Source organism: Cariama cristata, unplaced genomic scaffold, assembly GCF_000690535.1.
Source record: "Cariama cristata isolate BGI_N322 unplaced genomic scaffold, ASM69053v1 scaffold15240, whole genome shotgun sequence".
Lineage (NCBI taxonomy): Eukaryota > Metazoa > Chordata > Aves > Cariamiformes > Cariamidae > Cariama > Cariama cristata.
The window spans coordinates 1-23,298 of NW_009596508.1; the positions used below are offsets into that span (position 1 = coordinate 1).

General features: G+C 39.5%; 2 protein-coding genes across 2 annotated transcripts; one reads left to right on the plus strand and one right to left on the minus strand.

Moving 5' to 3' along the window:
• Positions 1–430: 430 nt before the first annotated feature.
• Positions 431–12,673, plus strand: DAGLB (diacylglycerol lipase, beta; the record flags this gene model as incomplete). The annotated part of the gene is made up of 14 exons (XM_009706466.1): positions 431–582; positions 2,695–2,869; positions 3,524–3,785; positions 4,920–5,045; positions 6,035–6,162; positions 7,156–7,282; positions 7,652–7,735; positions 8,164–8,241; positions 8,647–8,727; positions 8,823–8,950; positions 9,439–9,507; positions 9,606–9,678; positions 10,677–10,930; positions 12,481–12,673. Coding segments are annotated over 14 exons (1,930 nt in total), but the record flags the coding sequence as incomplete, so codon positions are not given.
• Positions 12,674–15,256: 2,583 nt separating this feature from the next.
• RAC1 (ras-related C3 botulinum toxin substrate 1 (rho family, small GTP binding protein Rac1)) lies at positions 15,257–22,808 on the minus strand (the record flags this gene model as incomplete). Its single annotated transcript, XM_009706477.1, has 6 exons — positions 15,257–15,988; positions 16,155–16,314; positions 17,069–17,131; positions 18,887–18,943; positions 21,263–21,380; positions 22,737–22,808. Coding segments are annotated over 6 exons (601 nt in total), but the record flags the coding sequence as incomplete, so codon positions are not given.
• Between the last annotated feature and the right edge of the window lie 490 nt (positions 22,809–23,298).

The following is a 23,298-nucleotide window of genomic DNA, read 5'->3' on the forward strand; positions in this document are numbered from 1 at the left end:
AAGGGAAGCGGCGGTTTTGTGGTAGAGCCCCATAATCAGCGTAATACAAGTACTGCGCTGTTTTCTGTACACAAGGAACCATAATCACTTGGTTGTATTTAATCGCTGACTAGTGCTAATGTGGTTTCGTTACTTCAAGAATTAATATGATGATTCCTTTGTTTAGATCAGCCTAGGTTCTTTGGGATCTGTGGAAATGAGGAGCACCATAAAGGGAGTCTGTTGCTTGGTCTGCAGACGACTTTGTTGTAGTTGCTGTTGTGTATTCATATAGTCATTTCATTCTGACAAATTCCTTGTGTAACTACTCCCTTTCTATTAATTTTTGTGGAATGCTTTTGTTAAGATGAAAACTATTTATCAGGTGATCACTTTGCAGTATACACTTTTCCCTTGCCACTATGACTTTTATTATCTTGCTTTTCTGTAGGTGGATTGGAATTCTTGCTCTTTACACAGTTCATAAGGGGCAATTTAACTGCCCTGGGGGAGGATTATTGCACAGCTACTTGCTCGTCCTCCTCATTCTCCTGACTTCTATAATATGTGCATTATCTGCTCTTGTATACATCAGTATGCAAGGTAAATAGTTAATAATAGTATTTTATATTTATGTAGTAGGATTGTAGTAGATATGGTTTTTTAATCTGGAGTTGACATTAAAAAAATGTGAAAAAATTCAAGCGCTTTAATTGTAGTCAAACTTGAGAAACTGGCAGCATTAATATATTTGCTTTAATAGTATTACTTCTGTTCATCAGGAATCTAAAGTAGTAAATGGACACAATAGCTTAGTGGAGCTAATGGTGATGTGTTCATTGCCATCAGAGCATCTTGAAAACTTCTTCTGCGTTCACCATTAATACGTAACGTCAAATGGAACACCACTCAACCTCTCTGACAGGACTTTAGGGGAATTTAACCAAAATCGATTTCTCCTCTGAAGTATCATGTTAGCTTTGCCTTGCGTAGGCAGATTTAGTCACGTCTTGTGCAAGTTCATTAGCTGCAGTGGGTTGCTTGGGGAAAAAACACACATAGGAAAGTGATCCATATTAATGTCATAGTAAAACTAATGCAGTAAGTACTGTTAAATAGAACAGGACTTACAGCTTGAAGTGAATGGCTAAACAGAAGTAAGGACCCCAGTGCAACTTCTAGTCATTTGCAGAGATGTTTCATTTTGGGTTAAAAATGCTAGGAGAGCTTTTTTCCTGGTGAGGCACCTCATTATCAAAGTAATGCTAGGAAGATTAATTTGAAATACCTGTGTGGTCTCTGGAGTAATAGATGAGACCCCACAGTTTCTAATATATTGGGTTTTGTAACACACTAAATAAAAGTATTGAAATTATTTAAGTGGAAAGAGCCATGAAGAGTCCATGAAGAGAAACTATGACAGAGCAGAGATGTGGATAATAATCCTGGCCTTGAATCTAACCACCAGTTTTCCTAGGTTCCAGAGGAGGGACAGGAAGATTAACCAAGTTGTGCTATTTATATTTATATCAATGTTGAGGAGGTGAGAGCTGTAACTGTACATAGCAGGGAGAAAAGAGCCTTGTTTGATATAAAAGTACAGCTACAAGGCCATTATAACTAAGAAATGGAAGAATTCTGAGGCTGAATTTCCAAGAAAAATAATGGTGAGATGTCTTGGACTGTGGTTATAACATGTGGGTTTGGGAGCAGTGGTTCTTGTACCACCCCTTGCACTGTACTGATGTGGGTGTTAGTGATGCCAGGGGTGAACCTAACTGGAGAACTAATACACGGGGTTGTGGTGCTGGGAAAGGAAAGAAGTTGTTTTCAGGAACCATGGTTCCATCTGATTGTGTCTGTGTAAGCAACCATGCTGCTGCAGTACAGGCTACAAGCTGGGAATGGAAATAAGTGACCACTGGATCAAGAGCGTTTTAAAGAGCTTTGTCACTGGACGTGAACCGCAGCTTTACAGTTGGAAAATAGTTTCCAAAGGTGTTTTTGTTCTGCAGTGTTTTAAGCCTTTGCAAATTCTCCTGCCTGCCCATGAGCACGTGCACCCCACCATCTCATTACCTGCAATCAACAAACTGATTTAAGGAGCTGAGCTGGCCAAAAATTACTCCCTTTTTTATTGCCTAAGAGTGCTAAAAGGAAGAAGTTATTAGTTAGCTAACAATACAGAAAATAGTCTAAGAAGTATTTGTCCTGGTAGTGGTCCTACTTTTGTTCTCATGAATAAAAATGTGAACGAATTTATTTAGTGACTCAGTAAACAGAACTTCATTGTAGCCCAGCAAAGTAGCATCTAAAAGTAAAATGTTCAGCCAACTAAAAGCTAAATAGAATAATAATAAAAGCAGGCACCAGAAGTCGCAAGGTACTGAAGGTGAGCCAACGCTCCAGTGTGCTGCTTTGGCTTATGCTGGGCACAGCACTACTGCCTCAAGTTCACTGCAGAACTGTCTCTGAATGGAGAGTTATTTTGGATGTTAGTAGAGTGGATGCTAAGAATCGCAGCTATAAACCCATTGTTGTTTTTCTTTTCTCAGCTTCAGTGATAGCTTTCCATTAGTATGAAAATACTGTATAGTTTCAGTTCGGTTTCTTACTTTCTGTAAACTCAGAAAATTCATATATCCAGGTAGGATTCTATGTACTTAAGATGCATTCATAAACAGTTGTTGTTTTAAATTCTCCCTGTAATTTCAGGAACAATTTCTAATCCAGGCCCAAGAAAATCACTTCCCAAGCTTCTTTATACTCGCCTATTTCTCTATTTGCCTGAATTCATCTGGGCTGTTGTAGGAGCTGTATGGGTGTCAGACAGCAGTGTGCACTGCGAGAAGACTGTGATAAATGTCATCACTGGGACAGTTATTGCAAGGTAAAGGTGCCTCCTCCCAAATCTAAGCTTGATAGTGTATGTAAAGTGGAAAATACTGCTTACATGTTTCTTGTATATGTTTGTTGAAGGATTTTCTGGCAGTTGGAGACGTTGATATTTCTTATAAATTATTGTGGTTTCTCATCAAAGGGTTTTCATTGTGAAAGGAGAAGAATTTTTAAATCCAGACAGCTAGAATGAGTTGGTGTCCTTCCCTAAACAAGCTTGAGCTACTTGCTTTGAGAGACCATGTGCTAGAGTGAAGGAAAGGAGGATGAAGATCAGAAGGGGTAAGAGGGATAGATAGGAATGTAGAAAACTGGATAAATGTGAAGAGGGTAGTAACTAGATCACTTAACTGGTAGTGAAAAATGGAACCTTCACGCCTCGAGGCTGCTATTTCCAAAGCACAGGGCTGTGATTTTGAGTTTAATGCCTTGTGTGAAATGAGCTGACAGCCTTGTTCTTAAGCCTAGTAGATGGAGAGCCCAATAACAATACATGCACCCTGGACACTAACAGATGGCGTTCATGCAGTATTTCATACCTAACTTTGTTTTCTGTTTGTCAAGACCTATAGTTGTGTTTTCTTGCATATTTGTCGGAAGTATCTGGTTTCATGGTCTTTTTATCCCACTTCCTTCTGTTTTGCAGCTGGGTTATCATCATCTTTACCATCGTTGGAGTTGTCATCGTCTTTGATCCACTTGGGGGGAAAAAGACGTTTTACCTCACCAATAGTGTAAATCGGAACCTGGAAAGCAGTCAGTCAGGACAGTTGCTATATAATGTGAAGAGCACGGCCACCAGAGTCTGGGAAAAACGAATCAGGTTACTGTGTTGTTGTATTGTGCAAGATGATGACCATCGAGTGGCTTTTACGAGTATCGCAGAGCTTTTCCGCGCCTACTTTTCAGTAAGATGGAAAGCTTTTTTTTATGTTCTGACTAACTGAATTTGCAGACATTGCAACACGTGTACCTTTGTTCAGCCAGAGGTCCCTGCCACCCTGTGCCTTGAAATCAGGTTTTGAACATGCCAATTTCAAAATTAAAGGTGATTCATACAAGATACACAACACTGATTTCCCCCCCCCCCCCCCTCCCCTTTAATACAGGTTTCTCTCCCTTCACAAGCATGAAGGGCTGTGAGAAAACAGTATTCTTTTTCCTTAGGTATCTAGTCAGGAGAACAAGAGTGAGTTTCTTTTCTTTAATATGTGAAGATCCAAGCATTCTTCCTACTGACAATGAGTAAGGAGTCATACCCATAGCAGAGAATCAGACTACTTTCTGACTATTAGAAACATGAGCCCTGCAGTATGCTAAGGCAGTCTTCCCATTCTGAGCCACTTCTGAGCACATGCTAGACTAGAGCGTGCACATGCAGGAAGTTGCTTTTTGAAAACAGAGAGGGTCTGCCAAATGGGAGTCTGCATTGTGTTGATTTTGCTCAAATTTATGTCACCTCCTGCTTGGGTAGTCATAGTTCAACATTGATTTTGAAATCTCTTTGTGATTTCAAGACTTGTAGTTCTTGTTTATTAAGCAGTACTTGGGCATGCTGATTTCTAGCTACAGCCTAGTCAGTGGTTTATAGGGTAAATGGTGTAAGTCATATGGAATGATGGCTACCCCAGATAGTTGAATAAAAACACTTCAACCTTCTGTGTAAAATCCTTCTTAGTTCTTCTTGGTATAGGGGACTTTTTGCATAAAGCTTTTCACATAGTGGTGTAGAACAGCGATCAGTAATGTCTGGATCGTTATTTGCTATATGACTGAGCGGGTCCTCTGTTGGGTACTTTGTTAAGTGATGAAATTCGTGTATAGAATTGTCATTGGTCTTATTGAAGAAAACATTCAATATGTACAGAAGGAGTGGGAGGTTAGATGCTGCTGTGACCTGTTTCTCCAATGCACATTGTCTCCAAGTGAAATGTATTTATATAAACTGAAAAAATATAATTCTGTGTGCGTTTTCTTATGAGATAGTTTTGCCATGTTGAAGTGTGGGATGGTTTTAAGCACTCTTTCATTTCTTTGTACAGGACACTGATCTGGTGCCAAGTGACATAGCAGCTGGTTTGACTCTGCTTCATCAAGAGCAAGATAAAATGGAAAGTTACTCAGAAGAGCCTGAAGAAGTCCTGTGTCATTCTCCATCATCTCTTGTGGTAAGATAGGGTTGTTGAAGCCACTGGTGCAGTTACTCTAGGAGGTAGTGCCAGATCAAATTGAAATGCAGTTCTTTGTGCAAGGGGTTTTTGGGTTTGTTTTTTTTAACAAAATGAAACACTACTTTAGAAATTTGCAACAATTTAAATTATTCATAAATGCAGTGGAAACACCTTGATGAGTTTGCAGTCAAAACATTTGTCTGCTTTTATGTAAGTAGAACTGACATATGAATGGGGAATTAAGTGCAGAAAGGAACCGTTTAGGACATTTAATCGTTGTTGAAGAGCAGGGAGAGCAAGGGAACGGAGAGAAAATTAGTATTTAGTACTATTTGTGTAGAACTAAAAAGCTAGTCTTCTAGTATTGTGGTCTGTTAAGTTGTATCAGCTGCAAATATCCAGACAAGGTAAGAAGCAAAAATGGCATCTTTTAAAGGCTTGCAGATGATGGGTTAGAGTTTGCTAATTGATTTTTGCTAGCCTTCTATGGTAAAATGCCTTTGTAAATTATTTTACCTTCTTTTGGTCTGTGTTTCATAGAAGTATATAATTCTACTTCAACCAATGCATTTCTATCACCTCCTTCTTGAATCCAGCCAATATGACGGGGTCATACTTTAGAAGTCCTCATCAGAGAGATCTGGTGCGGACTCTTTAGCCATTCCTTTGACATCCTTAAGTACATATTTGGAGTGAATGTTGTTTCCAGTACGGAGCTTATCAGTGTATAAGTATTGGAAGAAACTGATTGAATGAGAGCTCTTCAAGATTCTTGAACTGTGTAGCTGTGTAAATAAACACAGGCTTTTTCCTGGTATATGAGTGGCTATTTTAGTTCCTCTCAGACCTTGAGGTTTTCCTTTTAAATACTGCATATTTCACCACAGCTTGATTTTCACTAGTCTGTGTTCAGGTTTTATTCTAGAGCAATCTAACACATCTTTGTTCCTCTCTCTCCTTCCTTTTCTTTCCCTGTATTCTTTCAGAGAGATGAATTGGATATTGAACTGGAGAACGCTGCTCACTATATGCTGTTTGCTGCAGCTGCTTATGGCTGGCCCTACTACATATACACCAACCCATTTACTGCACTCTGTAAGCTCACTGGTGACTGGTAGGTTTGATTAAGAGTTTAAAACCACATAGCTTCCTTTTATTTAACTAGCATTAGCAGAAAGAAAATAGTTTCAATAGCAATATTTTTGTTGCATTAAATTATATCACTCTTGGGAGTACATGAGCTTGACTGGTAGAGTTCTCTTTCACAAATTCAGTAGAAACAAAATTCCAACGTCTTTCCACCCTCAGAAACAGGGTAGCTTTATTTTATTAAGTAAAGTTTGTGATTGAGATAAATAAAAATCTAGCAAAATGACAAAGGAAGAACTGGAATTAAACCAGACTTTTTAAAATGAGGCTTTTTATAGCTGCCTTTTGGGCACATAGGTATGTATAGAAATAAAAATGTATCAACAGTTTTCCTTGTCTTAAAGGAATTAGCAAAAGTTACCTGTCTATCCAGCCTCCCATTTTGTTCCCTTTGCCTCTTTTACTCAAAAAAAATGTTTACAGTCAGTATTGAAGTATGCGTAATGCTGTGTAAGATTACTGTGTATTTAAGTGACCACTGACATTTATGACTGTAACCATTATTTTCCTAATTAGTAAAATGAAATATAAATATAACCTACTGAAATATGAATGACTTGGAAAAAAAATTATCACATAATACAGTGGATGAAACATGAGATAAGCCTGCTGTACAGAATTTGTTTTGAATTTCCTTTTTGCTTGTTTCTGTTTTCTGTCATTGGCCTGTAGCCTTAAGAATTCTTGTCTTATTACATTGTTTGCTCTGCTGATAGTTCTGTAGCAATGGTTTATTTGCCAGTCCTTGAACTGAAAACATGTGGCCTGCTGCTCAGGCAAAATCAGGTTTGTGGGCAGAGGTAATGTCCTGTATCAGACTACTGGTACTATTGAAAAGAAAAAAAAAGAGCTTGTGATTCCTGGCAGAAATCCTTCTGCAAGTGTAAGAGAGTTTGATCCCTTGAAAGGAAACCTAAAAAAATGGAACATGAAAGTTTTTCTCTTCTGTGTTTGTTAGTTGCGGAAATAGACCAACAGATTCTGATATAACTGGCAGTGATCGTCATAACTTTCACTTTGGATCCATCCTAAAAATAACAGGACTGCAGTACAGAGACTTCATTCATATCAGTTTTCATAACAAGGTAAACAATCTGGACAGGCATTCAGCAAAAAACCCTAGTGATTAATTCAGTGAAAGCAAGGGGAGAAGTTTCTAGTTTGCCTTCAGCATTTATAAAGTGGTAGATACAAAGCCAAATGAAAACAGGCCCTGAAACTTTCAGTTCTGATGTTTTTTTTTTTCCCAACCTAAAGGAGCAGCCCCAGAATCATTGACATAAATTTGTCTCAGTATTGAAAAAAAAGCACTTATCAAGTTATTATAAGAACATAATTCAGCTTCTTTCCATAACACAATAGAGAGCTCAGTAAGAGGGCTTTCAGAAGGTGAGAACAAATGCTTACTCTTATAAAAGATTACTGTCTTTACTGATTACATTTTTCCCCTCCAGATCTATGAGATTCCATTTTTTGTTGCTCTGGATCACAAAAAGGAAGCTATTGTGGTTGCAGTGCGAGGAACCTTGTCTTTTGAGGTATCACCCATCTGATACAAATAATTAGTTTTATAGAAATGGGTCAACTCCCAGGATCTAGAGTAAATTGTGTTACGCTGGCACATGTGAAAATAACTCACTCACAGGTAGGAGTCTTCCAGGCTTCAGTTGTAAGCCCTCCTGTCCTTGGATGGGTAATATTCCCTGTGCCACTGGAAGAGAGGGTGGAGGGTGGGCAGTGGTGATTTCTTTTCACTGTGAGTGGAGGTGCATTCGTTACGTGTGTGTTTGCAGCTTGGAAATAGTTGCTGAAACCAGAATTGTGATTACTCTATATTGGTGGTTTATGTTTTGTTGCTTACACACTTGGAAGTCAGTTTGTTGATGTCCCTGTGACAGTGTTGAGTAGCAGAGCACGAGGCATGAAGCCCTGCAGAGAGATCTGACAAAAGCTGTTTCGTTTACAGGACATTCTCACTGATCTGTCAGCAGATTGTGAAGATTTGACACTGGCGGATGTTATAGAGAATGGCTTTGTGCATAAGGTGTGTGCAGCCTGTAGCTGTTTATAAATCATCTTGGTAGTGAGAAAACTACAAATACCTGGGATCCTTTAGTTAAACAGAAGAGTATTCTCCTTGTGAGATGGGTTGCACAAATTATTTCAGTGGCTTGGTGGTTGCATCAAATACTGCCTCTGGAACTGCAAGGTAGAATTTGTAATCCTCTTGTCAGACTTTATGTCCTTATTAAATATTCCAAAAATTTTTTAACCATAAAATACCAGACCACTTGGTTATAACTAGACCTCTGTCAGGAGCATGTTAAAAGAGAAGACCAGCTTTGCAATAAGAAAGTTGTTCTGTGATGGTGTTGTATTTAAAGTATATGTCTATCATGCTCCAGATTAGGTATACCCTTCTCTTCTAACTTTAAATGCTGTCTTGTAGGGAATAACTCAAGCTGCAAATTACATCTATCGAAAGCTAATAAATGATGGAATTTTAAACCAGGCTTTCACAATTGCTCCAGTAAGTTACCTTCCAAATAATTTGGTTTGCCAGAAAAATTACAGAAAGCTTTTTCTGTGTCTGTCTGTGATTCAGTCTTCTCTTTCTGTCTGTAGGAATATAAACTTGTGATAGTTGGTCATAGTTTGGGTGGTGGAACAGCTTCTGTATTGGCAATCATGCTCAGGAACTCTTTCCCAACGTTAAGATGTTACGCCTTTTCGCCTCCGGGAGGACTGTTAAGGTAGGAGACTTCTGTTATTTGGTTCTGTGTCTAAGATGTAAAAATCTTCAAGGCAGCTGACAAATATGTGATATGGTAACTCTGGGCTTGACTGTGTTGAGTTTGTTTATATGTTCTCCACTAGAATTAGATTTGCTGTATCTTGAGTTACAGCTGAGTTCTTGGGGGAATATTACAGAATGAAATAGATCTCGTGAATTCTGTCAGATAGTATGATTAGAGTTTAAAATAAATGTTTCAGAAATAAAATGCTCACCTGACTAGTCTGCCTTGACCTGTTTGACATCTACGCATACTGTTATAATCAGTGTTGGAGTTACTCTGTCATGTGTAGCAAGTAGGTCTGAAAGCCTACTGAAGAACTGACTGCAAATGCTGTTGCTGTTGCCACATATTTGTATTTTTATTGAATGATAATGATCATCATAAAACTAAAGTGTGTGTATCTCTTTAGTGTATCTAACGTGCCCCTTTTTTTTTTTTTAAAGCAAATCCCTTGCAGATTACACTAAGCACTTCATTGTTTCAGTCATTGTTGGAAAGGACCTTGTTGCAAGGTGAGATGGAAATATTTTTAAATTGTTGTTTCAGGGATGCATTAGATAGCGGAGAATAGGAGGCTTTTCTTTACTCTGTTCTATGTGTGTTTAAACAGGTTAAGTATGCCCAACATGGAGGATTTAAAGAGGAGAATAGTGAGAATTGTGGCAAACTGCAACAGACCCAAGGTAACTAAATGCAGTTCCTGGTTAAAAGTCAGTGGAATTGTTACCTGGGTTAAGCCCCAGCTTTAATGAAGTGACAGCCGGTGTGTGTATTTTAATCTCAGTGATGAAAGTTACAATTGTGTGTTGGAACAAAGGTGTTTGGTTTTAATTCAGCGACATTTGTGTTAGTCTCTTACCCTATAAAGCTGTCTTGTTGGAAATGAAGGTTCAACAAGACCTGGAGGATGTCCATGCACAACATCCAAGACTGAAATTATCTGTTTGCTAGTTTTGCTGATAAAGGAAACTAATAAAAATGGGAACAAAACCCCCGAAACAGCTAAAATTATGAAAAATCAGTAAGATCACTTACTTTAATAACCATTTAGTATCAGTAAGTAAACAAATTAGTGGTTTTACTTCGATTCTACCTTCAGATTACATTTGGAAAGCAAATACTTCTCTGTTATGGTGTTAATTGCCAACCTCTTTGTTTTACTGTTAGTAAGAAACACAGTTCTGAAAGTGCTGGCACACTGTGGTGTCAGGCTGGATGATACTGGAGGTATAAAGGAGTGGCTTAAAGGTTGAAAACTGCTGTTTCTGAACATCTAAAGTCAAATCTGCTGTACCCATGAGATTTCCGTGCAGTCCCAGGCTTGAGGAGTCATGTAGAGGGCCTGGGTGATGTTGTAAATACAGAATAAGGTAATGGACAGTTAGAAGTTACAGGTACAAGAAAACAAATCGGCAGAGCAGAATCCACACAGAGTAATTCAACTGGTAGAGATTGTTGTGTTTTCTGCAGGGTTACTAGTGGCTTGGGTTAAATATCGGTGAAACAGAAATTACTGTGGGGAAGATTCGGTAAGGAGATTTTATCAAACGAAAGGTTTGGGGAGCACGTGCATACAGTCATTTTTAATCTTTTCATTGATGTGCGTGCAAGCACACAACTAGAATAAGCTACTTGAAGAGATGCCAAACCTCAATTTGATTGTTTTTCGTTCTGAATTCAGTACCAGATTTTGCTGCGTGGGTGTTGGTACGAAGTATTTGGAGGAGATCCAGATAACTTCCCAACTGAGCTGGATAGTAGAAACCAAAATGCCCTCACCCAGCCACTTCTAGCTGAGGAGAGTTTAATGGTTCATCGGTCACCTTCATACAATACCCTTGAGGATGAATCACACTTAAATTCACCCCCTCAGTACCCTCGTCTGTATCTTCCTGGAAAGATTATCCATATTGTAGAAGAATCCACCTCTAAGAGGTAAGTAGAATAATGAATATCGCTGTCTTGTTTTCCTAAAAATCTACTTAAAGCTGCTTCTCGCTTTCAAAGTACGTTTCCAGCTCTGCGTCTCATCTGCATCACCGTTACCCATTTTTGGTTATTACGCATTAGCCAGCCTTTCAGGTTTTTTTCTGTGCCTCCCTGCTTCTGTCTGTTTCACTTCGAGCCCTGGAAACTGTTTCTCTTTAGGCCTGCGTGCCTTATTCTGCCCATATATTGCATGTGCTTGAGTGCTGATTTTAAACGGTGAGACTGGCAAGATCAGCTTATCATGCTGCACTTCCTACCCGAGACTGCAGATCTTGCAGTCTTGTGTCCTGGTAGCAGTGACGTGATAACAAAACACCTAGTTATTGAGTTGTCGTGTGAATATTGGTGTGATGAAAGAGGTGAAATATTGCCTGCGATACCGGCCTAGCTGGACTGGAGAGGTGCAGTTGCCCCAGTAACCAGTGTGCCCATGTAACCAGCATGGCCATGCAGCCTCCAGTTCCCTGTCCTTTGCTCCTTTTTTGTGGATGCAGGAAGGTGAGACAAAGACGGCAGAAAGCTGAAAGTGCTGGAAGGATGAGGATTCTGGTTTTATTGGGGCAGTGTTGTGTTTAGGGGTGGGGTGGGTTTGTGTGTTGTTGATGTTACGGTTTTTTTAGACAAAAACCCCCTGAAACAGCCCACAAGCTAGCCAGTACTTGATAGCATCTCGTCTCATTCTGAAACAGAAATAAAACATCTGTAACTTGCACAATACCATCTTAGAGAAGAAAATAAAAAAGTCTGTACCTTACAGAAGAGGAAGGAAAGGAGCTCGAGAAGAAATTCACTTTTTTTCCTCTAGTTCAGTAGATCAGTATTTTATTTAAGCTTCACATCTTTAATGTTTCACAATTTTAATACTGGTTTTACAAGTTAGGCACCTGTGACCTGGCAGGTTTTCTCAATGGCTGCTCTTGTACTTTGAGTTAATTTCTTTTCTTTCATTTACTCCACAGCATAGCAGTTACTCATGTGCTAGGCTAATTAAGAAAAAAACATAAGAGCACCCATCATATACTGTTCTGTAAAATCAAATCCTACATACATCATACGTTTAGTGTGACATCTAGTGTTAGTCTGTTACTGATACCACTGTGACTTAGTCCCAACTTTGACATTAACTGTGTGAACGTGCAGTGCTTAACCCCTCATCCCCCTTTGCTCAGGCTGTAGTCTGTGCTGCTTTGGGCAGGGTTGGTTGATAGCTTCTGTCACGGTTAAGGCACAGTGTCATACGGTGTAGTTCTGCCTTCGGGGACACTCACTGGCAGCGTGTCCAGCTGTTCTGTCGCTCCTTGGGAGCCTGCCTTCCTGCTGGGAGAAGGTTCCAGTTCCTCCCTGAGCAAGGGCAGGAGTCTCCAGGGTGTTCCAGGTGTGGCATCGAGCACCACTTCTGACAGTCTGAGCTGTTGCATTTGTGATGAGGTTTTTTGGTTGTGTATGTTGGTGGTGTGTGGGTTTTGGTGTTGTTTTTTTTTCCCCCTTCTTTTTAGGTTGTGCTCTTCCAATATTGAATACATGGCAAGATGGTCAAATGAAACAGCCTTCAGCAGCATTTTAATAAGTCCCAAGATGATAACAGACCACATGCCAGATGTCGTGCTCAAAGCTCTGAACAGTTTGTCTCGGGAACACGGATTGTGTCTGTCTTGTCGAACACGAGAATGTAATACCACTGAAGAATAACCGTAGCTCAAAGATGAGGGCTGTCAGGGGTTTTTTATTGCAGGTTTGAAGTATTCAGGACACATTCCACTTCCATACCGAAGTGGATTTCAGTACTTTTCTCACATTGCATAAAAGAAACAAGGGTCTTAATGCCTTTGCCTCTGCAGTGACCTTGAGTAGAACGATGCTGGTTAAAGCACGGTGTCCGTATTTATGCTGAAGGTTGAGCTTTTACAAGACAGAAGAGTCTGGCAGGTTCTAGCTAAGCCTGTGTATGCTGGCGCACAAGAGCCAAGGCATCAACTGAATACTTGACCAAAGTGAGCGTGTGCGTGAGGCCAGCTTGGCATACGCATTGGAGTAGAGCCCTGTCAGCCCTTACGAAAGAAAGAAAACCAAAGCCACTTCATGCCGTTGTCTTCGCACCCTGTGACCGACTGTTGCAATGGCTGGAGCACATTGTGTGAAAGGCGGGTGATGAAGGCAACACAGCTGTGCGTGCGTGAGGTGGGTAAGTGAACGTGTCTGCGTCAGGCAGGAGCGTGCGGGCAGGCTGCCCGTGCCCCTTTGTCACCAGGCAGTTCTGACTGATTGCACTATTTTTCTTACAGATTGTGGTAGTATCCCGGGGGCAGGGGGAGCGGTGTGGTTAAATGCTGCTTGGATATCCATGTGCAATATTCTTTAATCTACCTGTCTTTTGTAGTCGTTGAGCCACATGACTACTTTTATTGCTTTTAAACGAAACTAATACTGTAACTAATGAGAAGGAGGAGAAAAAAAGAAAAATTTGTTCATGCCCTGGAATCATTTTAGGCACTAGCTCAGAGCCCGGAGCTAATCCTGCCAAAAATGTGTAACCAGTTGTACTGATTTTAAAAAAGGTGGATTCCTTGTTTCTAGTATGCAACTATTTTAACTTTTTAAGGCTCAGCAGCATTTCTTATTAAAAAAAAAATGGACAGAAATAAGTAAAAGTACTATGATGTGGTTGAGAATAATTGTGTGGATGTTCTTGCCGTGATACTTAATATGGAGCTAAAATAAAATGCACTCTAAAAACCCGTCTTACTATGTTCAGGTATGCTGGGTGAGCTAGATAGAACCTACTACTTTATAGCTCTTCAACCAGCCGGATGCCATGCAGCAAGGTAAGTCAATACCAATAGCAAGGGCCTAGCACATCCTTCCTCCTCGAGCAGGCAGCAGTGGTGGTGCTGCTGCTTTCAGGGTACCCCAGGGTCCCCCCCACCTTCTGTGGGGTAAGACCAGGCCCTGGGGAGAGGGCAGCAGGCTGAGGTGCTACTGCCCTGGAGGCAGGGGAGGTAACAAGCACAGAGCTCGGCTCTGCACTTAGAAGGCTACAATCTGAGGCGTGTAAGCACAAAGTACTGCACCACAGCCCTCATTTTATAAACCATTTAAGTACCAGTTTTAGAGGAAAAGCACTTTTGTTTGCATACGACAGAGTGAAATTGGTATTTTTTTTTTTCCGCCCTGGTTGTCAGCAGGTTTAAAACATTGCATGAGCAGCATCAGGAGCTGGTAACAACTCAAACGATCATGCAAGGCCTCTGAAGAAATGTACCGTATTTAATTCTGGTTCTTAACATAAGCCTGTGGTTGCCACACACACCCCAGAGGAGACAAGTACACCACGCTGCTGTTGGCACGGGAAGAACACTTACTCATAGTGGTACAAGAATGAGAACGCTTGCTCAGAAACTCAAACATTGCCACGCATGTGATTCAAGGATTTATTAAGTCATACATGCAAAACATACTGCTAATTGCATTAGCAAAAGATCAATGTAAAAACTTCACAATTTTGCAACTTTTTTTTTTAAATTTTGCTTTAGTGGTTGAAAGGGTGTAGTTCAACATCATATTCCTGCCAGTTTAGAAGTACAGAACATTAGCACTAATTACAGAACCTCACAGACCCAAGTTACCATGACTCAATCTATGCTGCACATGTACATGGAGTGACATAAAGAACACTTGTCTGCATTAGTAACGTTACAGTGGTGGGGAGATCTCGCAAATAGTGATACTTGAGAAGGTTCAGAGTTTATAGAGGTTTAAAATATAAAAATTACTAAAAAGTGTAAAGCTGCTTCACATGATTTTTACACCTAGTTAATAGACTAAAAGCTCCTCAGAAAGCATATAACTTACTGGGTCAGAAACAACAGGAAAATAAGGAGGATATGCTTGAACAGTCTACTCTACAAAAAAAAAAAAGCAAACTTCTATCATCAGAAAGGTTTTAAAATACAAGTTATATTGCTCAGTAAGAAGAGAGTCTACAAGAAAAGCATTTACTACACAACAGTTGTGGGAATGCCTGGTTCAGAGTTGTACCTAAATGAATGCCCTACTTGAAATTCCAAGGGATTTACCCATGAACACCAACCTCTCTTCCACTACTGCACCTCTGGGAAAATGGCCGCTGATTTTAACCTGCACGGAAAGTCAATTCAGTTTCAACTACCCTGGCAGTGTAGTGTAAGTCATCTGTACAGTGTCAAAATACTGTCTGGCACTAGCACTTGATCCAAGCCCCTACACAATTTATCCCTCACAATACAATGCTGTCTGAAGGACTAGGTACACTTGAGTAAGAATAGTTACTTATTTTGTAAATCACAGCAGCAAGAACTAGATTGCAACCAAGCCCTTACCAATAAAGCATTTTACACTGTGACTCAAGGGTGTCAGTCATTGTCAGAGACAACGTTATGCAATGACTGTGGGTTGAGAAAACTAATAATAAAACACATTAGAGTGCAGTGTTTTGCTAATTGGGATTGTTACTGTGAAAAACTAGAAAGTGTTTTTGCATTTCCTACCAGAAATTAGAGTCATCTTCAAGAAAAATCTTTAAAAAACAGTTTAGTGCTTAGTGTTCATAGCACAACAATGCAACTTAGTTCAGCAGATAGTTTGGCAACACTTAATTGAGCAAGAACAGGATTTTAAAAATAAGGCTTTACATAGGTTTGTCTTTTCAGGAGTTTGCTTTTAGAAGAATGCAAGGTAACTTCCACACTTTAAACAAATGAAACCGTGAAATTGTTGATTGGTTCAAGAATTTATGGAAGAGAACTAATTTATAACAGAAAAACTTGGCATTGAATGTGAATGCTCCATTGTTCTGAGCAAAGCACAGGGTTTGGAGTGGGGTGGGGGAGGGTAACGTTTACAGCAGCAGACATTTTCTCTTCCTCTTCTTTACAGGAGGGGGGCACAGAACTGCTCGGATAGCTTCATCAAACACTGTCTTGAGGCCTCGCTGTGTAAGTGCTGAGCATTCTAGGTACTTCACTGCACCTGTGGAAAGCACAAAGGCAATTACAAAGCAGTTTTCTACACTTCCCAGCAGCACTGCTCCTAGCTAACTCCACAACAAAACCCAGACATTTATTTTAATTAAGGTACAGCATCTTCCACAAACAAAATCTAAATTAAGTCAACAATAACCCCGTTGCCGTCATACCAATCTCTTTTGCCATGGCAAGGCCCTGTGGGTAGGTGATAGGAGTCAGCTTCTTCTCCTTCAGTTTTTCAATAGTGTCCTTATCATCCCGGAGATCAAGTTTGGTACCCACTAAAATGATGGGGGTGTTGGGGCAATGGTGTCGCACCTCAGGATACCACTGCAAAACAAGAGTGTAGGTTGTGCATGGGGGCAGATTTCCATGAAGGCTCTCGAACGTTGCGACTGAAAGGCTCACACTCCTGTGTGACACCTTCAAGAGTCAGTCAAAGAGTAAAGTGGAGAACATAAGACCCCATTAAGGCAGTATTGGAAAAGAGCAACAATGGCAAAAAGTTTTTAATAAAGCCAACAGGTATTTCCATAGACTTTAAAAATTTAGCCTATTAAGGGCTGTATTTTCTCCACACACCAGAAAAAACCCTGATCTGCACTTCTCTCAGCCACGGAGACCACCTCTCATTTATGAAGTCTCCGCAACACCATACAAGCTGACTTGTCCAAGGACCCAAAAGACCGCAACAGTAGTGGAGCATCTGCCAGAATGCTAGCTGATGCAAGAAACAAGTGATATCAACCTAATTTTTACATGCGTTTGTTTTTTAATATTTTTCTTTAAACTGCATTAAGATGAAAGTGCCTGTTTGTGATCTTAGCACCTTGTTGGCTGAAAACTCTTGAACTACTGTTATGCTATCAATGCATCAAGGAACGATTCAAGCTTAAGAGTGTTTCACATGCCCTGAACTTCCATGACTTAGAAGTTAGGCAAATAGATTTCTGCCTTTTCAAACTACATTTCACATTGCCTGACAAAAAAAAAAAAAAAAAACACCTAATATTTTCCAGACAGTGCTGTAAAATGAACACTATGTTGAACCCTTAGAAATAAAGTGATACCAGCTTGTATTTACCTTAGCACGGACATTTTCAAAGGATGCGGGACTCACAAGGGAAAAGCAGATTAAGAAGACATCCTACAAAACAAGTTGATAGAGGTTAGCCCAGCAGAGCAACCATTACAAAAAAAATCTCATGACCCTGAAAAGGCCAGTATCACCAGCATCTGTATCACACTGTCGCCTATATCACATTTGCAAAAGGCAAGGTCTACAATACAGTCGCACATGACAATTAAAGGTAGCTTTCCCAGCAGGAAATCCATTCTCAGGCAGCTACAAGCAGACAAAAAGGGTGGGGGGAACCAACAACAAATAGCTTGTAATCAAGTTTATAATCAGCTAGTGCAAGTAGCCAGCAACTAAAACACCAATACTATTGAACTGCAAGCTTCCCAAAAAACCCCCCCCCCCCCCCAAGTGTCATTTCTTCTCCCTCACTGACATTCAGAAAACAAAACAAAATGAAAAAAAACACGCCACAACAAACCACCAAACCAAAACACTCCCTATCTTTGACAACACAGGAAGCAATGAAGAGTTGTTAGACTGGCTTCTAAACTGGGGTTGTTAGACTGGCTTCTAAACTGGGGTTGGATGCTCTTTGCAGAACTCTAAGTGATTTAAGCCTGGAAAGACATGCAACTCATCAGCATGGGATGTTGCAAAGTGTTACTGTTGGCACGGATTTTTAAAAATATGAGTACACTCTTAATATACTACTCTCAAGTAGTTTTAAATTGCAAAGGCAAAGTATACAGTATGGAATACAAAAGAATCTTACAACGATAGTTTCTACATTTATTACTTCCATGCCCGAATCAGAAGAACCTTGTAGAACTGTCACTTCTACTGAATGGCAGTATAAAAAGATTTCAGAATTTCTCTATAACCAAATTAGGATCAAGAAAGGTATTAAAAACCTCGAAGCTCCCTCCTTCCCTTTCTAAATAAAGAGGAAGCAGAGAGAACAGTGGGTGTTGCACATCTCGCTTTTCAATTGAAGGCAAAAGAAAGACTAAGTAAGACCAGGTAAAAACATTTTAGAGCACGTGTTTACACTAACTGCTGTACAGTATACACTTCAAAAAACAATGAGCTTCATATGTGATGTGCCGTAGTCTACAAGCATTCAGAATAACCACAAAATAATTTTCTCTAAGCTGATGGAAGACTGTAATCTTGCTGTATGACCCAAGACTCAATAAGCATCTCTCAAACAAGCCCAGCTTTCCCCAACCTACCTCTGCATCCATACTTATTCCGGTATCAAACGTGTTAAAGAATCAGGCATTTCAAAATGTTAGTTGATTGTGCTGCATTTCGAGGCATTTTGTTAGGTCAGCATCTGACATCTGCACTGCTAAGCACTTGCAACCCAGTTGTTCATGCATCACCCCAACAAGTTTCCATAGCAGCGTCCCAGAAGAAGAAAGAAACAACATCAAATAATGTGATACTATGGCCACTACTTCTGTTTTCCAATTCTGCACATTTGTGGTGATTGAAGTTCTGCACATTATGCAGACTCTCTCCTTTACTAGCTCCAGAGATAAAAAAAAAAATATGGTGTAACCATGAGGAATTATTTTAAGATTTCAGGTGTCTGGCACACTACCAATCTTAATAAATAGGAGGAAAAGCTATTTATTTGCAAGAAAAGGTTTAGTCTTAGCAATTCACATATAGAGATTTGGTAACAGTTCTCAGATCTAGCAATTCAATAGTTCCAAGAAAAGTAGTTGTTTAAAAAAATAGGGGCCAATTTATCACTATCATAAGCAGACAAGATGACAGAACTTGGAACTCAAGTTTATTTAAAGTTTTACATACGGCAATAGGTTGATCTGTCAGACTGGAAGATATATTCTTACCATTGGTTCCTCCAACCTAGTAACAGTAGGAGATAAAGTTACGCCTAAAACGGATTTAAGGGAAAACATTCTCTCAGTCAGCGATTTATGCTCACAAATATTCACAACATGGCTTTTCTTCTTAAGAGAGACGCTGCCCTGTAATTTAGCACAACCAACTTCCTGCATGCAGAACAGACCACCAGACTTCCCCATAACCCTTAAATGTCTGCATTGTCAGAGGGAACTTGCAGGAACAAACCTCTCATGAAAAGCATCCTCCTAACAATTTTCTTTTTGGTTTTGTCTCCTGAGGAAACAAGGTTAACCACCTTTTCTGTCCCAACTTCTTCCTTCCCCCAAATATTCTGAAATACTGGTATATTTCAAATACATTCAGGAGAAGATATTAAATTCCTGTATATTTTAAGGAAAGAAATAAAAAAAAATATGAATAAGGGAAGAAGATACAAATTAATGCCTCCACTACGGCAAAGTCCTTACTGTGAAGTTAATAGCTGTTGATCTGCTGGGTGACTCATCAAGATACACATGTTGGCCAAGTAATCAGCAATACCTGCCTTCACCTTGCCCAGAACATAGTTCAGGTGCACATACAGGGAAACAGAGGACCACAACAACCTGCGAGGTAAAGGAAGGGGGAGGCTGAATGCAGATCCTAAAAAAAAGTCAGGCTTCATCAGCTCCACCATTCTCTTCCTCTGTGCTTTTTGTTACTTTCGTGAGTTTTTTTTGTCCCTGAAGTGATGATGAATCTTACACATTGCACAAGTCTAAAATCTGAAGACTGCTTCATGGTAAGTTCAAGACTTACCACCCTGTTTCATTTTCCGCAGTAAAAAACCAATCCAAATAACTGAAAGTACTTCATACCTTTACTTAACAGTTACATGTGCTTGTACAGAAGAGATTTTTTTTCCCCAGAAGTATGCTTAGATTGACATGGAATTCTTTTGCAGTCTATCAGAAAGCCATAGCTATTTTTGCAGGCTGAAGACATGCATGTGCATTCCGTCCCTTTGTCATACAGCAGCAACAATATTCTCTCCTTCAACTGCTTTCTCACACTAGAGTGATCTTTCAACATACCTTTGCCTAGCCTGAGATACTTCTTTGAAAATATTTTTACAAAGTTAAGCAAAGCTTAAGTTCTAATATCCTATAAATATCTAAGTATTAGAGAAAAACAACTTTCCATTGTCTCTCTTCCTAGGAAAAGCAGGTATTTCTGGCATTTCTACTAGAGTTGCCTACAACTAGCAAGTTCACATCCATCTTGGGTTTTGTAACTGATGGGAAAGCCTAATTGCAAGAGTTAGCAAGCAGAGAATTAAGGAAAATTGTGAATTAAGACTGCTTACTAAAAAAAAGCAGCAGTGTTCCTTAAATAAGATTCACATTATTCAAGAGAGCAGTTATGCTGTAGAATAACTGGAACAATTGTGCATTTTACTTATTAGCACTGAATATATATTTGACAGTTAACAACAGTAATCAATGCCAAAAAAACCTGCAAATTACCACCTTTCTTTACCTATAGCACAGCTCTGCCACCTAAAACTGCTCCAAGGAGACTAGAAAACCAGCCTCTGCAAAGATTAACTGTAGCTGAAGCCGCACAGATTACTTCAGCATTTTCCTTACGCAAGGAAAGATGCAGCATGCAGACAGGACTGGAAGGCAAGCATGGAAGACAGAAGCACATTTGTGTTGCTGTTATAGCACAAACTACAATAAGTAATAAAATTCCCACAGCCTTAAGTACGTTTGAAAGCTCCGACACAGGCTCTGGCAATACCAGTAATATCTTCATTCAGCATTGCCTCTTTCACATTAGAACATCTTCACAGAGACTAAACAATATCAAGTGCTTAGCAGTGACAGCGTCAGGTTGCAGCCAAACATCACGCCTAAAAACAAAAACAAACCCTGCTTTTGGCAGGCCTGCTAAACTTAAAATCAATGGACTAGCTGATGGCACCATTCACCAAGGGTTTTTTCGTTTTGTTTTGGGTTTTTTTTTGGTTTTTTCTTGTTCTAAATCAAGCATTCTAGTTGATTCTGAGGCTGCAACTACACAAAACCCAATGTGTATCAGTGCATGCAAATACACAAGCATGCAAATTTTAACATTTGTGCAACTGTACACACGTCAAAGATTGTATTATTACAGCCACAGCATGTCGGATGAAGGAAGGTAGCTTGCAACAAGTCACTCTTACTAATAAATACAACTCCAGATGTGACAACGTTGGTCTTATGTTCAAAAAGAAAAAAATCTTTATGTTAGACAAAGTTGTACAGATTCTTTCTAGTTTCACACTGTAGTTCTTACTGTTTGAGGATAGGAGAGTGGACGTAGTCTGTCATAGTCCTCTTGACCAGCTGTATCCCACAAACCCAGATTGACCGGTTTTCCATCAACCATTACATTAGCAGAGTAGTTGTCGAAACTAAAAAAAAAAAAAAAAGTTAGCTGTATTAGCTTGCAGCAAATTAGGGCACTCAAGGACTTCTTCCTAGAGAGTCCTAATTGGAAACACTACCAAAGGAAACATTTTTATTGCATTCTTCGGCTCCCCAGAAACAGTAAAGTTGTTCTTTAAATACTGAGCCTGGTATGGGGTAATGGAAGGAAAACATATGCGCAACAGACTTCGTCCAGTCTGAACAGAAGTCATCTTTTTCATTGCTCTTCCAAAGGAAGTGTTAACCTCAGTAAGTATGGGAAAGCAGGTGATGCACTTAGCAAGCACTTTCCAGTCTTAGTGGGACATTTCTAGGATTTAGAACAACAGATACATGAGCAACAACCAAGGAATCCTTAATGACAATAGCAGGTAAGAAAAAACCCGAATAATCCTGCTAATCAAAAACCCCTCCAATGAAATATCAAAGGGGCCAGCAGAGGCATGATTTTTACCTCGTCAGTACTGTAGGTGGAAAGGTTTTAATGACTTGTTAAGGCTAAACTAACTTCACTAGGAACACAAGCATACTGTAATGCAAAAAATGTGAATTTAAGACAAAAAAGGAAGCAGGAGTAATTAAGACAACAAGGCCTTGGAAGGGTAACTAAAGTCATCTGTAAATCGCTTTAGAATGTATTTTGTTATCTGGAAAACTTGTCAATACTTACAGAGAGCAAGATAGCCAGATAAATACAGACACATCTGAAAAGGGCAAGGAAGCTGTTGCTCATATATAAAACACCTCCCCCCAGCAGGCCCTCAAAAAGAGAACTACACTAATACTGATACTGACAAATCCCTACATGCAAGAAAATGGGAAGCACCAAAACAAATGAATCCCCACAACCACGCCTGAGGACCTATAGAGCTGTGGCTGGCTTGGCACAGGACTGGCAGTAGCACAAGAAGTGGAAGGAACAACAACAAAAAATCTCTAGTCATGTAAACCAACTGTTTCTGACTACAATTTAATGTTTTACAAGCTGTTCAGCCTTAGGACTGCTTATTATGAATAATATCAAAGATAGAAATAATACATTATTTTAAAAGAGAACCGCATCTGACAAAATGTTGCTAAATATTAGTCCTTAATAAGCTAGGCCTAGTGAGCAGAGAGAGGCAAAACTGATGGAGCATGAACAAGCACAGGTTTGACTGCTAAGCAGTAAAAGCTCAAAGCGCTTCTCCTTACATGCACCTAGATACTCAGTTACACATTTAAGATGAAACCAAGGGGTGCCTGCAGCCAATTCAAACAATTCAACTAAGGAATCTGGAATGGCAGTAAGCACAGAGAAGCTGACGTATAAAATCTTAAAAACTCATTTAAGTACTTACACAGTGGGTATATATTCTCCAGGAAATGCATTGGTTGTGTAACTGATGAGTAGGCATGTTTTACCTACAGCACTGTAAAAAGAGAAAGTTCACATGTAAAAAACATTCATCTTGAATAATGAGAAATAATATTTCTTTTAGGAAGACTGATTACATCCAGTCATCTAAGGAACACTTGAGTGCCACTAGTCACTATTGTGCATGGAAACAGCTAATAGACTGTAGCCTTAAGATTACTGGCAATGAAAACACACCTAATATAAACATCCATTTTGTGAAGAGGTAAATTACCAAATTTTGTTAATCTTTAGACAAAAAAAACCCCACACACGTATTAATAAGACTACTAAAATCTGCTAGTCACCTGACTGAATACTCATCAAGACTGCCTTTCTCCAGCTCCCCAAAATTTAAAAAAAAAAAAAAAAAAAAAGGAAAGTAAAGTTTGAAAAAAGCTTGACAAGTATCATTTCTCAACACATCATTACTTTGGAGTATTTGAGGAAAAAATACGAATTATAATCCTCGCAATATTTCTTGCTATTGCAAAATGACTCCCCGC